General features: G+C 40.0%; 2 protein-coding genes across 3 annotated transcripts in view; one reads left to right on the top strand and one right to left on the bottom strand.

Annotated features, from left to right (window-relative positions):
• The window catches only part of LOC103509070 (E3 ubiquitin-protein ligase Ubr3), a 49,123-nt gene extending 25,344 nt beyond the window's left edge, over window positions 1-23,779 (top strand). The window contains exons 8-22 of the mRNA XM_026823501.1: window positions 1,081-1,260; window positions 1,781-2,013; window positions 2,569-2,757; window positions 3,033-3,324; window positions 4,050-4,347; window positions 4,747-4,854; window positions 7,822-7,830; window positions 10,064-10,265; window positions 11,900-12,176; window positions 16,367-16,585; window positions 17,569-17,689; window positions 21,489-21,702; window positions 22,118-22,459; window positions 22,847-22,978; window positions 23,636-23,779. Of these exons, the coding sequence (XP_026679302.1) occupies window positions 1,081-1,260; window positions 1,781-2,013; window positions 2,569-2,757; window positions 3,033-3,324; window positions 4,050-4,347; window positions 4,747-4,854; window positions 7,822-7,830; window positions 10,064-10,265; window positions 11,900-12,176; window positions 16,367-16,585; window positions 17,569-17,689; window positions 21,489-21,702; window positions 22,118-22,459; window positions 22,847-22,978; window positions 23,636-23,779 (2,960 nt within the window). The remainder of the gene's footprint in view (window positions 1-1,080; window positions 1,261-1,780; window positions 2,014-2,568; window positions 2,758-3,032; window positions 3,325-4,049; window positions 4,348-4,746; window positions 4,855-7,821; window positions 7,831-10,063; window positions 10,266-11,899; window positions 12,177-16,366; window positions 16,586-17,568; window positions 17,690-21,488; window positions 21,703-22,117; window positions 22,460-22,846; window positions 22,979-23,635) is intronic.
• On the bottom strand, window positions 12,984-15,291 carry LOC113467372. Of its 2 annotated transcripts, none has more exons than XM_026823505.1 (3): window positions 14,386-15,291; window positions 13,794-13,932; window positions 12,984-13,448 (listed from the first exon to the last, which is right to left on the bottom strand). In XM_026823505.1, the coding sequence occupies exons 1-3, from the start codon at window positions 15,177-15,179 to the stop codon at window positions 13,038-13,040; spliced, it is 1,344 nt and encodes a 447-aa protein (XP_026679306.1). In that variant the 5' UTR covers window positions 15,180-15,291; the 3' UTR covers window positions 12,984-13,037. The 2 variants fall into 2 exon arrangements, with proteins under 2 accessions (XP_026679306.1, XP_026679307.1); XM_026823506.1 differs by having other exon boundaries at window positions 13,293-13,443.

Raw genomic sequence — 23,779 nt, 5'->3', positions numbered from 1 at the left:
CCTAGCATTTCATACTGACTTGCTGGGAACGTAGGGAATATAATCACTACCATCAGCAGAGACATCGATGCGATCTGTCCAAGCAAGATAACCAAGATTTGTAAACTGAACACGAGGATGAAATACCCCTCTTTATCAATATCTATGAAACTCGGTTCCCAAACGGGCGAAATCAATACCTTACGAGGATCTTTCCTTCCATAGATAGTGGTCATCAAGAATATATTCCTCTCTGAGATAGGTAGGAAAGGTTCAATGAGCATAGTCAACGTTGTGACCGTGTTAATGACAAAAACCACGGCCAATTCAATACTCTCCATCATGACATATTTCCTGTGAATGTTCCTGTTGGAAATCTTGTAAAAGTGTTCCTGAAGGTGGAATAACTCCAGTACGTCGTGGAATCGCATTTTGATGACGAAAAGTTCGCCAAAGAAGAGCAGAAGCAGAATACTTTCGTAGAACCTCTGTAGGAACTCGGACACATCATGAATGGCGTAGAGAAAGGTGCTCGTCCATTGAGCACAGAGAGATAGAGCTATGAATACCCACACGAAGTTGGTGTAAAAGTTATGAACTTTATTCTTCCAGGCTTGGCGGTGAAAGTTGGGGGTGCTGATGAGGCCGAATATATGTAGGGGAAGTAGGAATAGGTAGCGTCTTAGTTTGATATATTCCATGATGACGCTTCTAGCAAACTTCATGGCCGAGTGGCCAACACACTAAACTTGCACAGCGGAAGTCCTGGATTCAATTCCCGACAGAGTCGATTTTTTTTTTTCATTTTTATTTTTTTACTGTCCCAGATCGGAAATTTTCAGTTTAAAAGTTGGCAGTGCAATAAAAATGACTATAGCTCTAAAACTCGATTCACAAAAAGTAAATAATCTGTATTCTAAAAAGTGTAATTTTAATAAACTGTCCATCTTTCCATGAAATGAAGGAGGTTGCTACAAATCAGGAAGATTGGCTTCACCAATAAGGTCCTAGCATTTGGAGAATGATGATGAATTTTGATAATAAAATACCCAAGATATAATATTCTAATTAACAACAATTTCAATGTTTCCCTTTCCTCAGATCCAGAGCGCAACTTTCATTTCAACGTAGACTGCGGTCAGCAAGTGATGAAGGAACATTGCTACTGGCCTCTGGTGTCAGATTTGAACAACGTTCTCAGTCATAGACCCATAGCCATCAAGTTTATGCGAGATGATTCCTTGCTCGAGATGTGGTTCTCTTTTCTGTCCATGTTTCAAGGTAAGCTCTTAGAAGTCAGTATTGACTTGGGAAAGACACCTTTGTATATCTGTTATTTATAAAATAAATAAATAATGAATTTAATTGAATGAAGCTAAAATATGTGGTTTTAAAGCCCGTGGTGTTCGATATCATCTGTGCCTTCTCGGAGACGGTTCGGGCTCAGTTTCCTAGCGCACTCACTGCTCAGAGTGTAAAGAGTGAATGTTGAGTAAAAAATAACTATTCTTTTCAGTGGACCACTTAGTTGATGACTGATGAGTCACCTAACTCCCTATACCTATAGGAAATTGAAGAGTGAACATAATGCTTTAAGGTCTAAATCATTGGGATGGAGTACTCCACCGATTTCCCTTCCTTTTTTATAATGAAACAAGGTCTTTTATTGTAAACATTATGTATTATGTTATTAAACCCAAAAAATACACGAGACCTTTTTTAAACTGCTGGGCTAAGGGGACTTATTAGTCTCATTCGGACAGGATAACCAAGGTATATTCTATTTTATTTTATTCCTCAGGTATGAACGTAAACCAGCGTGAGCTCGTCCAGCACATAGAATTTGAGCCGACCACATACTACGCCGCGTTTAGCGCCGAGCTAGAAGCTTCAGCATATCCCATGTGGGCCCTGGTGTCTCATATATCCGACGAGAGTACGGTGCAGCTGAATATCCGTGTGATTAACGAGTGTTTGACCGCCCTGCAAGATTGGTTTGATGCCATCAACCTGTTCACGGGAAATGTGAACCTGGTAAGTAGATTTGTAGAATTGATATGAAATAATGACTTATGAAAGAAATTCACAAAGTTACTGAGTCCTCCATCAAAATTTGAAGAAGTTTACCCCTCCTTTAGGGGCTTTCGGACTGTTTGCCCCTACACTTTTTGTGTATGGAGTTAAAAGAATCTGGTGAGGAGAAGGGGCCCCTAAGGCCCTACGTGGTCTAATATCTGATGAAAAAATGAAAAATTCCTGACAAGCAGAATAAAAAAAAGTACCTAAATACAAAAACAAACTAAACAATTCAATAAAAATCATTGTTTTTGAAAAGGCCTTCACGACAGATCGAATGGTTTTGAACACTATCCGGCTCACGGTTAAGGAGTTTCAGGTTCGATTCTTTCATGTGTCGATAAATTTTAATAATTCTCTTCTCTTGCGGTTACTCGTGACCACACACTAACCATCACGTATCTTGCATATTTCTGGACATGGTCTTCACTTGTCCAGAAATATGTATGATATAGTACTTGAACATTATCTCAAACTAAACAAAATCATCACGTATCTGTTTCGTGTTCCCAGCCGGATAACCACCAGGTTTCGTTTCACATCCCGTTGCACCGCTACCTGTCTGTATTCATGTGCCAGGCAGTCAACTCCCAGGGTGTGAGTCTACAGCAGATTCTACCACCGCTTGATATGCTACATCTGGTGATGTTACACCCGTTGAGAATACAGGTGGCCTTCTACGAGATCATCAATGGTCTATGGGTATGTATGGACTCTTTCATGTAGCCTTGGTGGAAAAATAGTACTCTCAAGTTAATCCTTCTTTTAATGCTTACTTTAATCGTTTAATCCTTTCAGTAAAGGGATAAACAAGGTACCTATATTGACATTCTTTAACCTTGGTGGAATAATATTAGTGCCATGTCCAGATTACTCGTTTAATCCTTGACGATTGTTCAGTAAGGGGACTCTTCAGTCCTATCCCAACAAGGTAAGAGGATAAACAAGGTATTTGACATTCTATTTTTCGTCACCAGGTTCGCAACGGTCTCCAAATCAAAGGCCAAGCCATGACGTACATCCAGTGCAACTTCTGCAACTCGATGGTAGACGCCGACCTCTACCTTCTGCAAGTGTGCGCCACCCAGCTGCCCACAGACATATTCATGGGTACCGTCATAGACAAGTTCCACATGAACCAATGGCTAACGTTCTCCCCGAGCTCGGCTAGTAGTAATACGACCAATGATAGCACTGATTATGATACACCCATGTTTGAGAGTTTCCTCACGTTCCTGGCCACGTTGGTTAGCATACGGACTAATCTAGGTAATTGTTTTATACATTTATAAACTCGGTCCTTTTGCCCTTTATTACATGGTTTTATGCTCTTCAAAAGTTCCAATGATCGCCAGCCATTTGTGGAAATGTCCTGTCACGGAAACTAGCATTTAAAATATTGCTGCTATTGATATGTACTAGGGAAAATGACTTCAACTGTCAATTGCCGCATTTGTAAATTAAATTATTTAATCAATTTCACTAACTATCCGGACACCAACCATGTGCAACGTTGCTTAACTTTAGTGATCCATTAGGAACTGGTGTACTCAACGTGCTATCTCTGGCCTAACTCGTTTACTCGTGTTTACCTGCCGGGAATACCTGCCTCGGTGGTGTAGTGGTCAAGGCCCTCGCCTGGTAAACAGGAGGCATGTACCTATAGTTATACTTCTATACCTGCCTCGGTGGTGTAGTGGTCAAGGCGCTCGCCTGGTAAACAGGAGGGCGTGGTTCCCAGCCGAGGTATGGAATTTTATCCTCAATACAATTTGAGAATTTGACCACAATAATAGTAGTAGCCTACTGCTGGTGTAAAGGGACTTTTCAGTCCTATGCGAGCAGTATAAATAAGCACTATTATTATTATTACTCTCTCTCTCTCTCTTTTTTTTACTTCAAGAAATGAAATATTTTTTTCGTTCTCTTTTCATTGTTCATTCGAAAAAGGAAAATTAACATAACTAACCCAATTGTCCCCATTTTCCTTCCAGGAATCAACCAAGGTCAACTCACAGAGTTAGAACTTGTCACCCTCCTCTGTATGGGTGACAAGACTCACTCCGCCCTCATGGAACTTATGCCGGAACGGTGTGGTTCCACGCAGAACCGCGACTTTGATTCTGTTCTGGCCGAGGTTGCCGATTATCGCGCTCCTAACTATGAGATGAGCGGCAACATGGTACAGGGCATGTACGTGCCTAAGGATCGTGTGTGGGAGAATCTGTATAGTCCCATTCATGTACTGTTGCGTGCTGTGCATAGACGAGACTTCCAAACCTCTATGGATCGGTAAGTTTGGTTGAACCTCTATGGTTTACTGAACCTTTATGGACAGAAGTTCCCAGTTTCCAAACGATACAATACCATGTTATCCCAAGTAGATCGTATCGGCTCGCATCATACATACATGACAGAAATGGTGTCCTTTTCTTACATGTGCCGTGTCCAGTATTTAGGTCTATTAATTGCACTCCATTGTTCGTTTACTCTTCCCAATACGGCTATCTCTTACGTAACTAGAATCGTAAATAGTACATATCCATCAATTCATCATTATCTAGTTTCGATTTATTATTACTTTCTTTTAACAACATCAGAACACACAAAATTCGTATAAATGGTTTACCCATCCGTAAAAGCAGAACCCTTTGCTCCTATCTAAACTCTTAACCCATTGTGTTTCCTCAGATACACCGAGTACATTTCGGGAGCCGGCCGCATCAAGTCGGGCAACCCCCCGTGGCCCCCTCTGAGAGCCCCGGGCCCCGCCCACCCCGCCTATGGGGACCCTAGATAGTTCAGTCCGTATTATCATTCTCATTTCTATTCTATTCTATCCCCATGGCTTACCTACTAGTTCAGTCCGTATTATCATTCTCATTTCTATTCTATTCTATCCCCATGGCTTACCTACTAGTTCAGTCCGTATTATCATTCTCATTTCTATTCTATTCTATCCCCATGGCTTACCTACTAGTTCAGTCCGTATTATCATTCTCATTTCTATTCTATTCTATCCCCATGGCTTACCTACTAGTTCAGTCCGTATTATCATTCTCATTTCTATTCTATTCTATCCCCATGGCTTACCTACTAGTTCAGTCCGTATTATCATTCTCATTTCTATTCTATTCTATCCCCATGGCTTACCTACTAGTTCAGTCCGTATTATCATTCTCATTTCTATTCTATTCTATCCCCATGGCTTACCTACTAGTTCAGTCCGTATTATCATTCTCATTTCTATTCTATTCTATCCCCATGGCTTACCTACTAGTTCAGTCCGTATTATCATTCTCATTTCTATTCTATTCTATCCCCATGGCTTACCTACTAGTTCAGTCCGTATTATCATTCTCATTTCTATTCTATTCTATCCCCATGGCTTACCTACTAGTTCAGTCCGTATTATCATTCTCATTTCTATTCTATTCTATCCCCATGGCTTACCTACTAGTTCAGTCCGTATTATCATTCTCATTTCTATTCTATTCTATCCCCATGGCTTACCTACTAGTTCAGTCCGTATTATCATTCTCATTTCTATTCTATTCTATCCCCATGGCTTACCTACTAGTTCAGTCCGTATTATCATTCTCATTTCTATTCTATTCTATCCCCATGGCTTACCTACTAGTTCAGTCCGTATTATCATTCTCATTTCTATTCTATTCTATCCCCATGGCTTACCTACTAGTTCAGTCCGTATTATCATTCTCATTTCTATTCTATTCTATCCCCATGGCTTACCTACTAGTTCAGTCCGTATTATCATTCTCATTTCTATTCTATTCTATCCCCATGGCTTACCTACTAGTTCAGTCCGTATTATCATTCTCATTTCTATTCTATTCTATCCCCATGGCTTACCTACTAGTTCAGTCCGTATTATCATTCTCATTTCTATTCTATTCTATCCCCATGGCTTACCTACTAGTTCAGTCCGTATTATCATTCTCATTTCTATTCTATTCTATCCCCATGGCTTACCTACTAGTTCAGTCCGTATTATCATTCTCATTTCTATTCTATTCTATCCCCATGGCTTACCTACTAGTTCAGTCCGTATTATCATTCTCATTTCTATTCTATTCTATCCCCATGGCTTACCTACTAGTTCAGTCCGTATTATCATTCTCATTTCTATTCTATTCTATCCCCATGGCTTACCTACTAGTTCAGTCCGTATTATCATTCTCATTTCTATTCTATTCTATCCCCATGGCTTACCTACTAGTTCAGTCCGTATTATCATTCTCATTTCTATTCTATTCTATCCCCATGGCTTACCTACTAGTTCAGTCCGTATTATCATTCTCATTTCTATTCTATTCTATCCCCATGGCTTACCTACTAGTTCAGTCCGTATTATCATTCTCATTTCTATTCTATTCTATCCCCATGGCTTACCTACTAGTTCAGTCCGTATTATCATTCTCATTTCTATTCTATTCTATCCCCATGGCTTACCTACTAGTTCAGTCCGTATTATCATTCTCATTTCTATTCTATTCTATCCCCATGGCTTACCTACTAGTTCAGTCCGTATTATCATTCTCATTTCTATTCTATTCTATCCCCATGGCTTACCTACTAGTTCAGTCCGTATTATCATTCTCATTTCTATTCTATTCTATCCCCATGGCTTACCTACTAGTTCAGTCCGTATTATCATTCTCATTTCTATTCTATTCTATCCCCATGGCTTACCTACTAGTTCAGTCCGTATTATCATTCTCATTTCTATTCTATTCTATCCCCATGGCTTACCTACTAGTTCAGTCCGTATTATCATTCTCATTTCTATTCTATTCTATCCCCATGGCTTACCTACTAGTTCAGTCCGTATTATCATTCTCATTTCTATTCTATTCTATCCCCATGGCTTACCTACTAGTTCAGTCCGTATTATCATTCTCATTTCTATTCTATTCTATCCCCATGGCTTACCTACTAGTTCAGTCCGTATTATCATTCTCATTTCTATTCTATTCTATCCCCATGGCTTACCTACTAGTTCAGTCCGTATTATCATTCTCATTTCTATTCTATTCTATCCCCATGGCTTACCTACTAGTTCAGTCCGTATTATCATTCTCATTTCTATTCTATTCTATCCCCATGGCTTACCTACTAGTTCAGTCCGTATTATCATTCTCATTTCTATTCTATTCTATCCCCATGGCTTACCTACTAGTTCAGTCCGTATTATCATTCTCATTTCTATTCTATTCTATCCCCATGGCTTACCTACTAGTTCAGTCCGTATTATCATTCTCATTTCTATTCTATTCTATCCCCATGGCTTACCTACTAGTTCAGTCCGTATTATCATTCTCATTTCTATTCTATTCTATCCCCATGGCTTACCTACTAGTTCAGTCCGTATTATCATTCTCATTTCTATTCTATTCTATCCCCATGGCTTACCTACTAGTTCAGTCCGTATTATCATTCTCATTTCTATTCTATTCTATCCCCATGGCTTACCTACTAGTTCAGTCCGTATTATCATTCTCATTTCTATTCTATTCTATCCCCATGGCTTACCTACTAGTTCAGTCCGTATTATCATTCTCATTTCTATTCTATTCTATCCCCATGGCTTACCTACTAGTTCAGTCCGTATTATCATTCTCATTTCTATTCTATTCTATCCCCATGGCTTACCTACTAGTTCAGTCCGTATTATCATTCTCATTTCTATTCTATTCTATCCCCATGGCTTACCTACTAGTTCAGTCAGTATCATTCTCATTTCAGCTGGATACCGTAGGAGATGCCCTTGGCCAGGCCCTCGAAGATTATACCTCCGGCAAAACCCTCACCACAGAGCAACTTCTCAAGCTGTTCGCTCTCAATGGCGTTACCATAGTAACCGAGCAGCCTAGCGACGCGACCACGAACTATGCTGTGTTCACACCTTATCCACCTCGTTGAACCTAGCCATGAAGCGACCCTGGTGGATAAAATTTGAAACACAAGCTGCGTTATATTTCGCGGTTTGCTGCAGATTTCGGCGTGTGGCATTCAGTCGATTGTTGAGATTGTCTGTGATGTGAGGAGCTATGGTCTCTGGTGTGATTGGTTTGGGCTGTTCAGGTTTAGTCTAGTCTATAGTGTAGGTTAACAAGTTATCTCCGCCTAAGAACATTTTTGCTTCTGTCCTGCTTTGGAAGCCAGCAATGACATTGTTTGGGAAAAATATTGGGATGTGAGAGGAAAATGAAATGGCCAAAGATCCCGACATTTGCAACATACATACATACACATTTTTGCAAGGGTGATATGTATGAGTTATAAGCCAAATATCATTTATGTAGGTTTGCTAATAGGTATGATATTAGAGGAAAAACAAACAATCAAGATAAGGTTCAATGAAGTTGCTGTTATTAATTTTAGGCTGAAGGATATAATACATAATATGTATAGGCTGGGGAGATGGTCTTACTTTAAACTGAATGATAAAGGTATAGACTAGGACAAGAGAGATAAGTTTAAGGCTGGTATAAGATTAAGGCAAGATTTTATCAAGGTTGTTATCTTTTAGAAGAATCTATTATTATCTAGGTATAGGTAATTTAAGTATTTAGTTGTTTTTATTTTAGGTAATCTGTAGTCTTTGTTTTATGGATTGGATTATTGGAGATGGGAATTTATTTATTTTATTTTATTATTTTTTTTTGTTATTATTTTGGTACCTCGTTTATCCGCAAGTTTCTTTACTAATTGTATACTTAAAGCCAAAGGACTTCTTTCGCGGTGATGACGTGATTCATTAAGCGATTAACCTCGCAATGAGAGAGGAAATTCTAACGGTAAAAAATTAATGAAAAAGAAATGAAAAAAATCGCAAAAATCGTCAAAGTTAAAGGTTGAATGAACGACGTCACTCATTTAAACAATATTAGTAAAAAGCTAAAAAAAAAGTCAGCATGGCTGGACCAACCGCTTATAACCGCTCACAATTAGTATTGAAACTTGCTGCCTCTGAACTTGTTGGAACTGAAACTTGATGGCTCTGATTAAAAAGTAGGTACATGAAACAAGGCAGCAAGTGTGGACGTCCAAAACGGAATCTCTTTTGGTTAAATCATGTTGAATCAAAAAAGATACATAGTAAAATACGGCTTATCCCGTCCGTTTCAATGTGTCTTCCTGTTGCACTTACTATCCTATCTCCTATCTGTTGCACTCACTATCCCATCTGTTGCACTCACTATCCTTTCCTGTTGCACTTACTATCCCATCTGTTGCACTCACTATCCTATCTGTTGCACTCACTATCCCATCTGTTGTACTCACTATCCTATCTGTTTCGTTTCGCAGGGAGTACACATGTCCCAAAAGTATATTTAACAATTTTTATTTTTTTTTTTTTTTTTTTTTTTTTTTTTTTTTTTTTTTAATTCTACCTAGAAAATATCTTCTAGATTATTCTAGAAGAATTTTAAACTTCAACACCCTGCCAAAGCATATTTCATGGTGTTTAGGTTTACACACAGAAACTCATCAACAGACTTTTTATTTATTGGAATTTTTTCATCAAAAAAATAACACAATTTCACTCGGAGGCCCCTTTTTCAGATAACCATTGAAAATACATAAGTGTCCTGTGGCAGCAAGTGTGGACGTCCAAAACGGAATCTCTTTTGGTTAAATCATGTTGAATCAAAAAAGATACATAGTAAAATACGGCTTATCCGGTCCGTTTCAATGTGTCTTCCTGTTGCACTTACTATCCTATCTGTTGCACTCACTATCCTATCTGTTGCACTCACTATCCTTTCCTGTTGCACTTACTATCCTATCTGTTGCACTCACTATCCCATCTGTTGCACTCACTATCCCATCTGTTGCACTCACTATCCTATCTGTTTCGTTTCGCAGGGAGTACACATGTCCTCTGTGCCGTCAGCTCGCCAACTCCGTGTTACCATTGCCCCCTCAGTTAGGCGAAACCACGTCCCTCATCCCCCACTATCCTATCTGTTTCGTTTCGCAGGGAGTACACATGTCCTCTGTGCCGTCAGCTCGCCAACTCCGTGTTACCATTGCCCCCTCAGCTAGGCGAAACCACGTCCCTCATCCCTAGCAAGGAAGCGGACATGACGTCCATCATTAACGCCATGTCCAAACTCATGAAGGAAAATATCGAGGAGAATATTCAGCGGGCGCAGAAAGAAGCGGACAGCGAGCCGCTTGAGGTAAATGAGAACATCCACTTGTTTGTCTTTTTCTTTCTTTTATGGAAATGTACCAAAATAGGGAGGTCTTATAGTCCCGAATATACCTTGTTTCTTGTTTATCCTGCTCGAATGAGACTAAAAAGTTCCTTTTACCCCAGCAGTCTTTTTTTTATTAACAATAAGAGAACGCCAAATGAGAACAGAATAAGAGGAAGCCGTTCAGCCGTTCCGAGAACGCACCATATTTGTTTAGGATAAAGTTCGCCGGAATCGAACCCACGACCTAGCGCTTACAAGGCAGACGCGCTACCAACCAAGCTAACTAGGCTATCAGCACAAAATGAAAAGACACGGTTATTAATTTGCAGAAATCCAGAACTATAAACTAAGATTCCTTTTACACAATGAAATCGTACCACATTCAAATTGTTCTGACTTTTAATATTCATGAAGGAAAATATCGAGGAGAATATTCAGCGGGCGCAGAAAGAAGCGGACAGCGAGCCGCTTGAGGTAAATGAGAACATCCACTTTTTTGTCTTTTTCTTTCTTTTATGGAAATTGTCGCAAAAGAGGGAGTTCTTATCGTCCCCAACATACCTTGTTTATCCTGCTCGAATGAGACTAAAAAGTTCCTTTTACGCCAGCAGTCTTTTTTTTTATTAATAGAATAAGAGAAAGCCAAATGAGAACAGAATAAGAGGAAGCCAGCCGTTCCGAGAACGAACCATATTTGTTTAGGATAAAGTTCGCCGGAATCGAACCCACGAGTTAGCGCTTACAGGGCAGACCGCACTACCAACCAAGCTAGCTAGGCTGTCAGCACAAAATGAAAAGACACGGTTATTAATTTGCAGAAGTCCAGAACTATAAGCTAAGATTCCTTTTACACAATGAAATCGTTCCACATTCAAATTGTTCTGACTTTTCATAATAATAGACTCTTGAGTGGAAGGTAACCACTAGGTGAGGTTAACGCCGGAGGCGTTCTCTACCACCTAACACAGAGCTCCATTATGTGGTCAAATTCTCAAATAAATGAGGATAAAATTCCCTGCCTCAGCTGGGATCGAACCCACGCCCTCCTGTTTACCAGGCGAGCGTCTTGACCACTTCGCCACCGAGGCAGACTACAAGACTTTTGACCCAACAAGAACGCGTTATTCTGACTTCGGAGTTTTGGAGCCAAACGAACTTCATCTTACCTTAAACATTGTAATAACAAAGTCATTTTTTTCCACCAGGAGCTGCATCTTACCTTAAACATTGTAATAACAAAGTCATAGACTCTTGAGTGGAAGGTAACCACTAGGCGAGGTTAACGCCGGAGGCGTTCTCTACCATCTAACCCTTAGAGCTCCATTATTATGTGGTCAAATTCTCAAATAAATGAGGATAAAATTCCCTGCCTCGGCTGGGATCGAACCCACGCCGTCCTGTTTACCAGGCGAGCGTCTTGACCACTTCGCCACCGAGGCAGACTACAAGACTTTTGACCCAACAAGAGCGCGTTATTCTGACTTCGGAGTTTTGGAGCCAAACGAACTTCATCTTACCTTAAACATTGTAATAACAAAGTAATTTTTTTCCACCAGGAGCTGCATCTTACCTTAAACATTGTAATAACAAAGTCATTTTTTTTTTTCCACCAGGAGCTGGAGCCGAAGAGCAACCTGATGAAGGCCATGACGAAAGCGATGCAGGACATGACCAACTCGACCTATCCCAAGTTCAAGCACAAGCAAACCCACGACTCTCCCTTCTCGATTCATCACTCCCACACCCTCTTCCTGTTCGTCAACTCGATAGCGCGTACCAATCTGGAGATTGAGCTGGTACAGCGAGGCGGGACGCTGGTGACCTCATCGTCCCGTAGTCCCGAACAGATTCTCCAGGTGTCCCTCACGACGCCGAAACGGTCCTGCTTCAGTAAGTACTCGTTTTTTCCCCTTTAACGAGGGTTTAATCGTTTAATGTCACTGCATAAATCTGTTGTTAAAAAATACAGATAGATATATCGTTTTATTTGTAATAATATCCTGACGGTCGTTTATAATGGTCAATAAATAATTATAAAGGTAGATAATTAAAAAAAAATCATCATCCATCATCATCAAAGGGAGAGAGATAAAAAAGGAAAAAAGAATGATGAGCAAATAGGGGAAAAGTAGCAAAGAAAGAAGGAAACTGACGTGGACTTCTATCTACAAAACAAAGACCAGATTTTTTTGGTCTTTAGTGTTGATAATAGACTTGGCCATGATTACATTCACAATTACCATAGTAATTACAAAAGTAGCGCGTACTCATCGACAAAAAACTCAGAACATACATTTTTCATATAAATGGTATACCCACCCGTATAAGCAGAGCTTGTGCCACGGTGATGCACAGTGGTCACTACATTAATGCCAAGGTTTTGCAACACGCAACAAACACCCTATTGTAAATAAGCCTCAAATGAGGTTTATAATATTAAATAAATAAATGGGGGGCTGGGAGGAAAAACGGTCTATGGACATTTTTTTTTTTTTTTTTTTCATTCCGAGATAAGCCCCTCAAATATGAATAAACACACGAGGAAATATGATGGAAATAAATAAATAAAAAAAAAAAAAAATCAACAAAAGTTTCATTATATTTACTTAAAAAATAAAAAAAATTTTGATCATTAATCAATGTTGTTAATTTGATAGAGGTTTAATTTTAACGTCCCTGTATAATTTCTAAGGTTATTATTGACGAGGGTTTACCTACCATTCAGCGACATTCATTTGAAAGAATTAGAGCTTACATTTGTCCTGTGATTTTCAAGAAATTGACGAAAGAGAATGAAAGCCGTATGAGCTTCATAAAGAACGGATATGTCATTACGACAGCGCCCTTGAAGAAAGATATATGCCTCGCTTCCTGAACACTCTGCAGAAATATACACACATCCTTCCTCACTTCAGGACTGCAATTGTACCATCGGCTCTGATATAGCGCTCGTACCATCATTTCATTACAACTGTTCATCAGTTCTGATGTGTACGTGTAGTGAAATTCAGCGAAAATCGTATACAAGAACTCGAAAACTATCTTGAAGCAGTTGTACCGGGGCAAGTGTTTCATGTAGGCCATCTGGTAAAATGCCAAGATGAAAGCCAGCACGAATGGTACAAGAAATATGTTACTGATGGTCTTCAGAAAACGTCTGTACTGAAAAAATAAAACAAAAATGTTCGTTTGCTTATAGTCAACTGTTGAGGTTACTTAGGAAGTTAATTAAATAGCTTTCTAAGCTCCCAAAATTAAACCGTGGTTAGAGAAAATTGGAACTTATCGTACTAAAATTGAAGAGGGGAGGACAGGATGGGAAAAAGCCAGCCGTTCCGAGAATTCTCCTATCCTCTTTCCCTCGTGGTCATTGCTTCCCGCCTGGGGGTAAAATTTATCCTAAACAGCCGATCCGAGAATGAACCTTATCTCTGTATGATAAAGTTCGCCCTAGCCGGAAATCGAACCCGTCTGTCTGTGACTTAGGTAATTGCTTTAACATCTTACTCTCATCATGATTTGTTCCAACTCTTGGTATCTTCTTACGAGTTGTTTCAAATAGAATGCGGGATAGCTCTTTTCCTTCCATTGTTTGAGTTTCACAGCCGCTTCTTTCTTACTCAAATTGGCTCTATCTTGTTGATATCTGAAACATTTGTTTATAGTTTATGGATAGAAACCATTCATAAAATTTACTGACGATCTGCCCAATGTTTGGGTTGCCAAAACGACACAGCATACTTCTCAGACAACAAAGCTGGTCGTATTTATGTTAGCTACATAGTTCATTTGATGTTGAGCCAATGATTTACTCACATGAAACTGAGTGGAAGGTTTAAGCTAATTAAATGAAATGAAGTGAAAGGTTTACGCAAATTAACGAAATGAAGTGAAAGGTTTACGCAAATTATTTAAAATAAAATGAAAGGTTTACGCAAATTAAATGAAATGAAGTGAAAGGTTTACGCAAATTAAACGAAATAAAGTGAAACGTTTACGCAAATTATTTGAAATTAAGTGAAATGTTTACGCAGATTAAATGAAATGACACGAAAGGTTTCCTCAACATCTACACTACATCATAACTTTCTTTTCGTACCGATAATGGACCATTTGAGTTTCAGTGAGGTATGCACCAGTGGCAATGTCTGTATAGAAGATGAGCTCACCAAATCCATCTCTATGTTCAGCTCCCAACAGCTTGACAAATTCCCCTAGCATTTCATACTGACTTGCTGGGAACGTAGGGAATATAATCACCACCATCAGCAGAGACATCGATGCGATCTGTCCAAGCAAGATAACCAAGATTTGTAAACTGAACACGAGGATGAAATACCCGTCTTTATCAATATCTATGAAACTCGGTTCCCAAACGGGCGAAATCAATACCTTACGAGGATCTTTCCTTCCATAGATAGTGGTCATCAAGAATATATTCCTCTCTGAGATAGGTAGGAAAGGTTCAATGAGCATAGTCAACGATGTGACCGTGTTAATGACAAAAACCACGGCCAATTCAATACTCTCCATCATGACATATTTCCTGTGAATGTTCCTGTTGGAAATCTTGTAGAAGTGTTCCTGAAGGTGGAATAACTCCAGTACGTCGTGGAATCGCATTTTGATGACGAAAAGTTCGCCAAAGAAGAGCAGAAGCAGAATACTTTCGTAGAACCTCTGTAGGAACTCGGACACATCATGAATGGCGTAGAGAAAGGTGCTCGTCCATTGAGCACAGAGAGATAGAGCTATGAATACCCACACGAAGTTGGTGTAAATGTTATGAGCTTCATTCTTCCAGGCTTGGCGGTGAAAGTTGGGGGTGGTGATGAGACCAAATATATGTAAGGGAAGTAGGAATAGGTAGCGTCTTAGTTTGATATATTCCATGATGATGCTTCCAAGACAAGATTCAAACAACCTTGCTGGTTAGACGCAGTTTGAAAGATTTTTTTACTATTAGTATTACGTTTCGTTTGGACGAATACTGAAACGTATAGTAACTGTGGCACCTACCAAGCACATAGGTTTATCATTCATAAAATATTAATTTTGACCAAGTATTTCTATTATTCAAACGCGTTGTCACTTACATCATTTTTACCCCATTATATTTAATAGTCTTTGAATAAGTCAGGTGAATAGAATATTTTATTTACTGTAATGCGTTTTAGAGTTGGACATATTCTCAATCTTGAAAAGCCATTTACGTAATAACACTAATAACTTATCTGAATTGATGGTATACCTCCCTAAAGAGTTCCCCTGTTTACTTATAATCCCCCATTTAATTCTACGTACTTTACGCTTGTCTGTTTTACGTTCTCATTTAATTCTACGTACTTTACGCTTGTCTGTTTTACGTTCTCATTTAATTCTACGTACTTTACGCTTGTCTCTTTTACGTTCTATTTGCGTTTTTCCGTTTCACCAGTGTAGGCGTTTGTGATTAGCGCCAAACTAATCTTTTGAGGTTGACATTACTACAGCTCCTGTTGTATTTACAATTCCATATTTTGACATGATTCGTCCAAATTCAAAATTCTGCTTTTCCATTGGCTATTACACTTGTAAGATACTTTTCCATACTTTGGTGATTTAGGGCACAGCTTACTGTTCGAAAATAGCGAAGTGTTATCTCGCCCTTGGTTATCCCATCAAATGTACAAGACCTTGTTGAGACAGGGAATCTATTGACTTTTCAGTCTCATTCTGACAGTATAAGCAGGGTATATGTTTGTATTCTGTTCTATTTTTCTCGCCAGCCCAGTTAGCTTGGTGGTAGCGCGTCTGTCTTGTAAGCGCTAGACCGCGGATTCGATTCCCGCCCGGGGCGGATTTTATCCGAAACAGATAATGTTCGTTCTCGGAATGGCCGGCTTTCTCCTATCCCGTCTTTCTTTGCTCTCGGGGAGATAAGACCCTAGCAGTTACAGTTCCCTCTACTAAACCTGTTGAAAATAAAATGCAATTTTTCAATTGTGTTCAGCATACTTAAATGATTGTCACAAACATCGTTCCCCAAATATTATCTCTTCAAAATAATAATAATAATAATCTATTTTTCTCCCCCACAGTGCCTCTACTTCACGTCCTAGCGGTTCACTCCCGGCTGATGCTGCAAGTGTCGGAAACCGTGCTCAAGTGTTTATGTCAGCTAGCCGGCATCCCTGTCGATATGCAAGATCGCCCCTCGGCTATTGTTCCCTACGAGCTTGTAGTACCCCTCCTATGTCGTGACCCTAGTGCATTGCTTATGCAGCTCATAGTACTCCTGCCCCTGCATATACATCAGAGTAAGTTACATGCTACGACACAGACCACACGAGTCTCATACGTCAGAGTAAGTTATATGGTCATGCTCATGCTCGTACACAAAAGGCCCACTCCGAGGCTTAGGTGTAGGGCCAAACAGCCCTAAAGGATAGGCTAAGCTTCTATGAAGTTACATGGGATGGCTGGGATAGGCATGAATCTTGGGTTGACCTAACGCGTTCAAAAAAGGAAATGTAGCGTTAGTAAAGTAACATTGAAATATCGGTTGTTGCTCACTATTTTTATGTACATAAATCGCAAGAAGTTATATTATTATGTACAGAGAAGGAAGCTAACTTCATCACTACGGATGACAAAACACAAACAGCAGACCACACGAGTGATATTTGTGACAAGCATTGTAATATTGAAATATGCCCGGGCCGGGTCCACAAAGTGAGTTTAGAATACTGAATTTCCAAAACTTGCATAAATTTGTAATGATTAGTAAACACTATTATGAAGACATACATAGAATAATATATGAAAATCCATACAATACAAGAAATACACAATACATAACACCTAATACAAGAAATAACTATGGCAAAACTACAATAAAATATCAAGTACCGAACTTGATAAATTCATTACCAAATGAACTGAGAAATATAGACAGTAAAAACAAAATGAAATTGGAGATACAGAAACACCTTTTAGAAACGAACAATGAAATTTGACATAATCAAGAAGTAGAGGAAGTAGAAGAAAATGAACAAATCATGATATGATATAAGAAACTAAAATGTTCCTGAAAAGTACAAACATCATGTACTTATATAGGAACACGATGAAATTTGTGAGAAGAAACTGAATAAACCTTATTATTATTATTATTATTATTATTATTAACGGCTGGCTTTCTCCTATCCTGTCTTCCCTCTCTTCGATTTCGGGACGATAAGACCTGGGCAGTTATAGTCCCCTCTGTCAAAACTAACGTTCCCGGCCTTGTTTTCTCCAGAATGTTTCAGCACGGTGGTCAAACTCCTGTATAATCTACTGTATTTCCAAGTGTCCATTCAGCTCACATGTAATATGAGTGAACAGGAGCGTGGCTACTGGCGACAGCAACCTTTCCAAAGGTAAGCACTAAGTACAATCTCCCACAAAAACACAGATGTGATAAAAAGCCAAGTTCCTATCCAAAAATGTCGGCCTATAAAAGTGGTGAGATCGGAAAATTAAGGCCAAGTCTGTGTTCCCAGTTTTTCGTGTCTGCTGAAAATGCTGAACCTCAATTCCTTCAACCTTCTCTCAATTTCAACTTGACATTGTTTTTCCTTTTATTTTTATGTTAATATGAAGTAATCCTTCTGTGTGTAAGCTGGACGATTTATAAGCTAGTTACATTCAGTTACCTATAGAGTGAAGACGATATATATGCTGCACTCTGGTGGGATTTCTAAATACTCGATGTAATGGTGTAAGAACCTCTTTGAGTACCGGGTTTAAATACTACAACGAAACCATACCACATCACCAAGTCATGGTGGCTTGCTTGTAAAGGTCTCTGTTTCCCAATCCAAGGGTCTCGGGTTCAATCCCCAGCTATGTCCAACTGATGAGTCCAAATAAGGACGAAACACGTGTCTTGGGCTGCTTAGTGATTTGGTCTGGTTTCGTTGTATAACTCATGTAGTGATTTAAAGGATAAATTTAAAAAAAAAAAAAACAGGAAGTTTGAGAGAAACTTTCCAAAGTTTTGCTCTAGTCAACTTTGGTCTGAACTTTAGAAGTTTGTTTTTAGAGAATTTTGGATTCTTCTTGACTGTTTTCTATTTCCATCACTATTTAAGCCTTTTTTTCATCTGTATTATGACTATGGTACAACTATACTTTTTGTATCATCTAACACAGACACCAGAAATACAGACTGATTTAAAGGATAAATGAAAAAAAAAAAAAAAAAATAAATAAAAAAAAACCTTCAATATTTCAATATGTTGACATTCCAAGCATTCTCGACCATTTTCTGTCTGTAAGCTGGGATTTCTAAATACTCGATTTCCAACCACACTAAATACTCGGTTTCCAACCACACTAAATACTCGATTTCCAACCACACTAAATACTCGGTTACACCACACGCCACACACACCACACACACCACACACACCACACACCCACACCACACACACCACACACACCACACACACCACACACACCACACACACCACACACACCACACACACCACACACACCACACACACCACACACACCACACACACCACACACACCACACACACCACACACACCACACACACCACACACACCACACACACCACACACACCACACACACCACACACACCACACACACCACACACACCACACACACCACACACACCACACACACCACACACACCACACACACCACACACACCACACACACCACACACACCACACACACCACACACACCACACACACACACCACACACACACCACACACACACACCACCACACCACACACACCACACACACCACACACACCACACACACCACACACACCACACACACCACACACACCACACACACCACACACACCACACACACCACACACACCACACACACCACACACACCACACACACCACACACACCACACACACCACACACACCACACACACCACACACACCACACACACCACACACACCACACACACCACACACACCACACACACCACACACACCACACACACCACACACACCACACACACCACACACACCACACACACCACACACACCACACACACCACACACACCACACACACCACACACACCACACACACCACACACACCACACACACCACACACACCACACACACCACACACACCACACACACCACACACACCACACACACCACACACACCACACACACCACACACACCACACACACCACACACACCACACACACCACACACACCACACACACCACACACACCACACACACCACACACACCACACACACCACACACACCACACACACCACACACACCACACACACCACACACACCACACACACCACACACACCACACACACCACACACACCACACACACCACACACACCACACACACCACACACACCACACACACCACACACACCACACACACCACACACACCACATACTCAAAGAAGTTCTTACACCGAAAAAAAAAAAAAAAAAAAAAAAAAAAAAAAAAAAAAAAAAAAAAAGTTCGAGAGAATTTTCAGTTAATCCAGAGTTTAAGAAATTCTGGCCTGTGTAAATCAAATGGGTGACGTCAAAGAAAACCCTTGACACTGTGTTAACTCTCAATATCGGTTATAAATGTGTCAGGATTTTTTTCCTCGAGTTTTTATAAAGGAAACAGTAACACTGGAGGTCTTATTGTCCCCCAAATCGAAGAGAGAAGGAAGACAGGATAGAAGAAAGCCAGTCGTTTCGAAAACGAACATTATCCGTTCAGGATAAAATCCGCCCCGGGCGGGAATGGAACCCGAGGCGTTTACAAGGCAGACGCGCTACCAACGTTGATGATTCTTATAAACTGCCCTATCCTCTGGCTAACATTAGATCCTGTTTCTATCCCCCCAGACGAGGCAAGCCCCTGTATCTAAGTCCGGAGCGGTACAAGCTACTCGAACAGCAATGGATAGCTCACAGGTTCGATCACACGAACAAGAAGTGGGTGGGACATCGGGACTCATTGTAGTCCATGCCTGTCTCTTCCCTCACCAGGTAAGTGCCGTGCCTGGTTTTTCAAAACAGGGAGCCTGTTTTACACTAGATTTTTGTATATTCTACTAAATATTTTCGCAATTAAAATTAAATAATACTCGTATGGTAGTATTCATTAACGTAAATATTAATATACGTTCATTTAAATTTCATTCAAATAGTCATTCATTTACGAAATTATTTGATAAATAATATTACGTAAATGAATACGTAAATCAATATTTACGTATGATATTTATTTACGTAAATATTAAACATGTATTTCAAAATGGTTCACGCGAATTTTAGGTACTCTATTTAACATTCATAAATTAGCATTAAAAAAATTGTGTACATTCTTGTTATGTTTGTATTTTATCACAATAAAAATATTTGATTTGATTGAGGTATGAAAACTTGTGTTTCAGAAATACGCGATGTTTCAATCCCGCTATGATGAATACGTCAGTCAATACGTATGTTTGCTGTACATAGAACTTTATTTTGTATTGTACAATAGTTATTTACATGAAATTTACTGTAGAGTACATAGTTTACATTGAACTGTACATAGAACTTTATTTTGTATTGTACAATAGTTATTTACATGAAATTTACTGTAGAGTACATAGTTTACATTGAAAAAAAAAAGGACTTTTGAGACAAGAAAAACTGTTTTTACATGTATTTTTCCTATGGCGCACATTAAAAGTGGACACACTGCAAATAAGGACGAAACACGTGTCTTGGGCTGCTTAGTGATTTGGTCTGGTTTCGTTGTATAACTCATGTAGTGATTTAAAGGATAAATTTAAAAAAAAAAAAAACATATATACATATTGAAATAATCCTACAAAGTTCATTAAAAAAAACTTTCAGTAAATATTTATTCATATGAGGAGGAAATTTAAGGCAAAGCCACGCAAATGTCTTCATTTCTCACATATGTCTTGATTCACGCAATCCTTCCACCCTTTTCTTCGGCCTCCCTCGCCCTTTTCTCCCCCTCACTTCCTTTCTCTTAACTCTTTTCCCTATAGAGCTCTCTTCTTTCAACATGTCCATACCACAGTATAGCTATACGTATAGATGACACCATCCCACTCACCATTCATCTCCTGGATCCCACTCAACTCTTCCTTGATATTACTACTTCAACTTATGTTAATATGTTTCTCTTCCAGGCCTCCCACCAGTATAGACGACACCATCCCACTTACCATTCATCTCCTGGACCCCACTCAACTCTTCCTTGGAGATGATACGGACATGTCCTCCTCCTCTAACTCATCCAGTGGAGGTGAAGCTTCTACCTCGTCACCTCCAGACATGTCCGGCCCTGCTCCGGGGACCAGTTATGCCGGGACCGTGCCTGACAAAGCTGCACTGGAGAGTAAGGTGAGTGTTATTATTTTATTTTATTTATTATTTTATTTATTCATAAATTTATATCTTTGAAGAGAAAAGAATAAATAGAGGGGACTATAACTACCGAGGTCTTATTGTCCCGAAAGCGAACAAGGAAGACAGGATAACACAGACCCAGCCATTCTGAGACCGAATTTTGTCTGTTTAGGATAAAGTGTTGTTCTTCAGCCTCTCAATCAGTCCTAACTAGGGTGATTGCTTTGGGCTGATATTTGGTTTTGGCTACAAATTTTACGAGTGGATGCTCTTCGCACTCAACTTTTGCTATTCTTTAGCAAGGGAAATTCAGGCTTGTGTACTCCCTGTTTAACGTCCCCCAGCCAGACAAAGAGATCAATTTACACTAAACTATGTATACTATGTGCGTTCTATTCTCTATTGTCAGATCCAAGAGCTGTGTCTCCCATTCCTGCGTATCGCAGCCCTCCTCAAGCATCACATCTACGAGGAGCCTCTGCCCGAGGAAATCCCCGAAGCCAACGAGTTCCTCCGCCTCGTCTACTTCCTGGAATTGGTCACCGATGCCATGGACTGGCCCAAGTTTAACGCGGCCGTCGCTCTGTCCTGGCCTGCCGAGGTTGATTACCTATCTGACTGGACCAGTCAGCTTGCACTGTTTATCAACAGGAGTCAGGTGTCAGCACGGAGTGTGCTGTCGGATCAGCATATTCGGTTCTATCAGCCCCGCCTCCTGTCCCTACCGGAGTTGTATGATAAGATCTTTCAGGTGAGAAATAGTTAGTAGAAACAGGTGAGATAAAGAGAAATAGATAAAGTGATGATGGGTAAAAAATATTTTATTGGAATGAAAAAGGAATGCAATTGTCGGTATAGTAGGAATTTGAAGATAGTTCCTCCCTATTGTAGATCTACTTACTCGATTCCGCAATTCTACCCTCGTAGATTTTTAGAAACTCAACCATCTTTTTGGGCTGTTTGCCCTATACCTAAGCCTCTGAGTGGGCTTTTTACTTTCCTTATCCTATAGGAAGGAAAGTAATGTAATCGGGTCAAATTTTCGATGGGCACTTTTTGTGTATGGAGTTAAGCTTGTTATTCTGCCCTCACATACGGTTATGAACTATGATACTATGAATATTTTATCTGTCCTCAGTATTACCATCGTAAGCAATGCACCCAATGTCAGAGCATACCCAGAGAGACCAGCATCTGTCTACTATGTGGTACTCTGGTGTGTCTGAAGGAGAATTGCTGTAAGCAGAACAACGTGTGTGAAGCAGTCCAGGTAAGTGCTGTCTGCTTACAGTACCTACCTACTTACAATAAACTGTGGGGTGCAATAGTCCTACATACTGGACTCACACGAATTTCGTCAGAAAAGACCCCCATTTCAATGTAATGTAAGCAGTGTTCCCAGCTGACAGTGTAAATAAAGCACTACCTATACTCCCTACCAATAACTAGTAGGTATCACTCTAGGCTTGCTCATCGGAGATCCTGGGTTTGATTCCCGGCGGGGCCGTTTTTCCCCCCTTGGATTTCGGGGTGCACTCAGCCTTGTGAGGTTAATGAAGTAACGATCAGTGGCGGCATTACCAGTGTAAAACGATTGATGAAAAATGATACCCACAAAAGTTGGGAACCACAAATGGGTGACCATCTGGACAATCGCGTGCTACTGGCTTTTCCCAACCCCATTCAGGCTGAGTGAGTTGGCGGGTAGCTTGTCGTCGAAGGGAGGGCAAAACCCTATCACTAAAGACCTTATTACCTATACAGTGATTTCAGTGACATTAGGTCTCTATCAAATGAACAATTGAATGATTTAATTTTCATTGATTTACTTTCAGTACCTATACCTGTCTACTGGCTTGAACCCATATTAAAAGTGTTGTTTCATTATTTATTTTATCATTCTATTCGCGTGTATTGCGTGTTGCAGCACTCGGTTGACTGCGGCGCGGGTACTGCCATGTTCCTAGTTGTGACGTCATCATACGTAATAGTCATCCGAGGCAAGAGAGCATGTCTATGGGGGTCCATGTATCTGGACAACCATGGCGAAGAAGATAGAGAGCTCAAGTAA

The sequence above is a fragment of the Diaphorina citri genome, unplaced genomic scaffold, assembly GCF_000475195.1.
Source record: "Diaphorina citri unplaced genomic scaffold, Diaci psyllid genome assembly version 1.1 scaffold463, whole genome shotgun sequence".
NCBI classification, from domain to species: Eukaryota; Metazoa; Arthropoda; class Insecta; order Hemiptera; family Psyllidae; genus Diaphorina; species Diaphorina citri.
The sequence above is the reverse complement of the archived record's forward strand: the minus strand, read 5'-3'. Positions and strand labels throughout refer to the sequence as shown.

What these genes read in the sequence shown, in the direction of transcription:
- LOC113467372 (XM_026823505.1), bottom strand. Translation starts at nt 15,179, where the DNA reads ATGGAATATATCAAACTAAGACGCTACCTATTCCTACTTCCCTTACAT. An exon ending in ACTCAAATGGTCCATTATCG is followed by an intron (nt 13,933 to 14,385) that starts GTACGAAAAGAA and finishes CAAATGTTTCAG; the next exon opens with ATATCAACAAGATAGAGCCA. An exon ending in TGGAACAAATCATGATGAGA is followed by an intron (nt 13,449 to 13,793) that starts GTAAGATGTTAA and finishes TTATTTTTTCAG; the next exon opens with TACAGACGTTTTCTGAAGAC.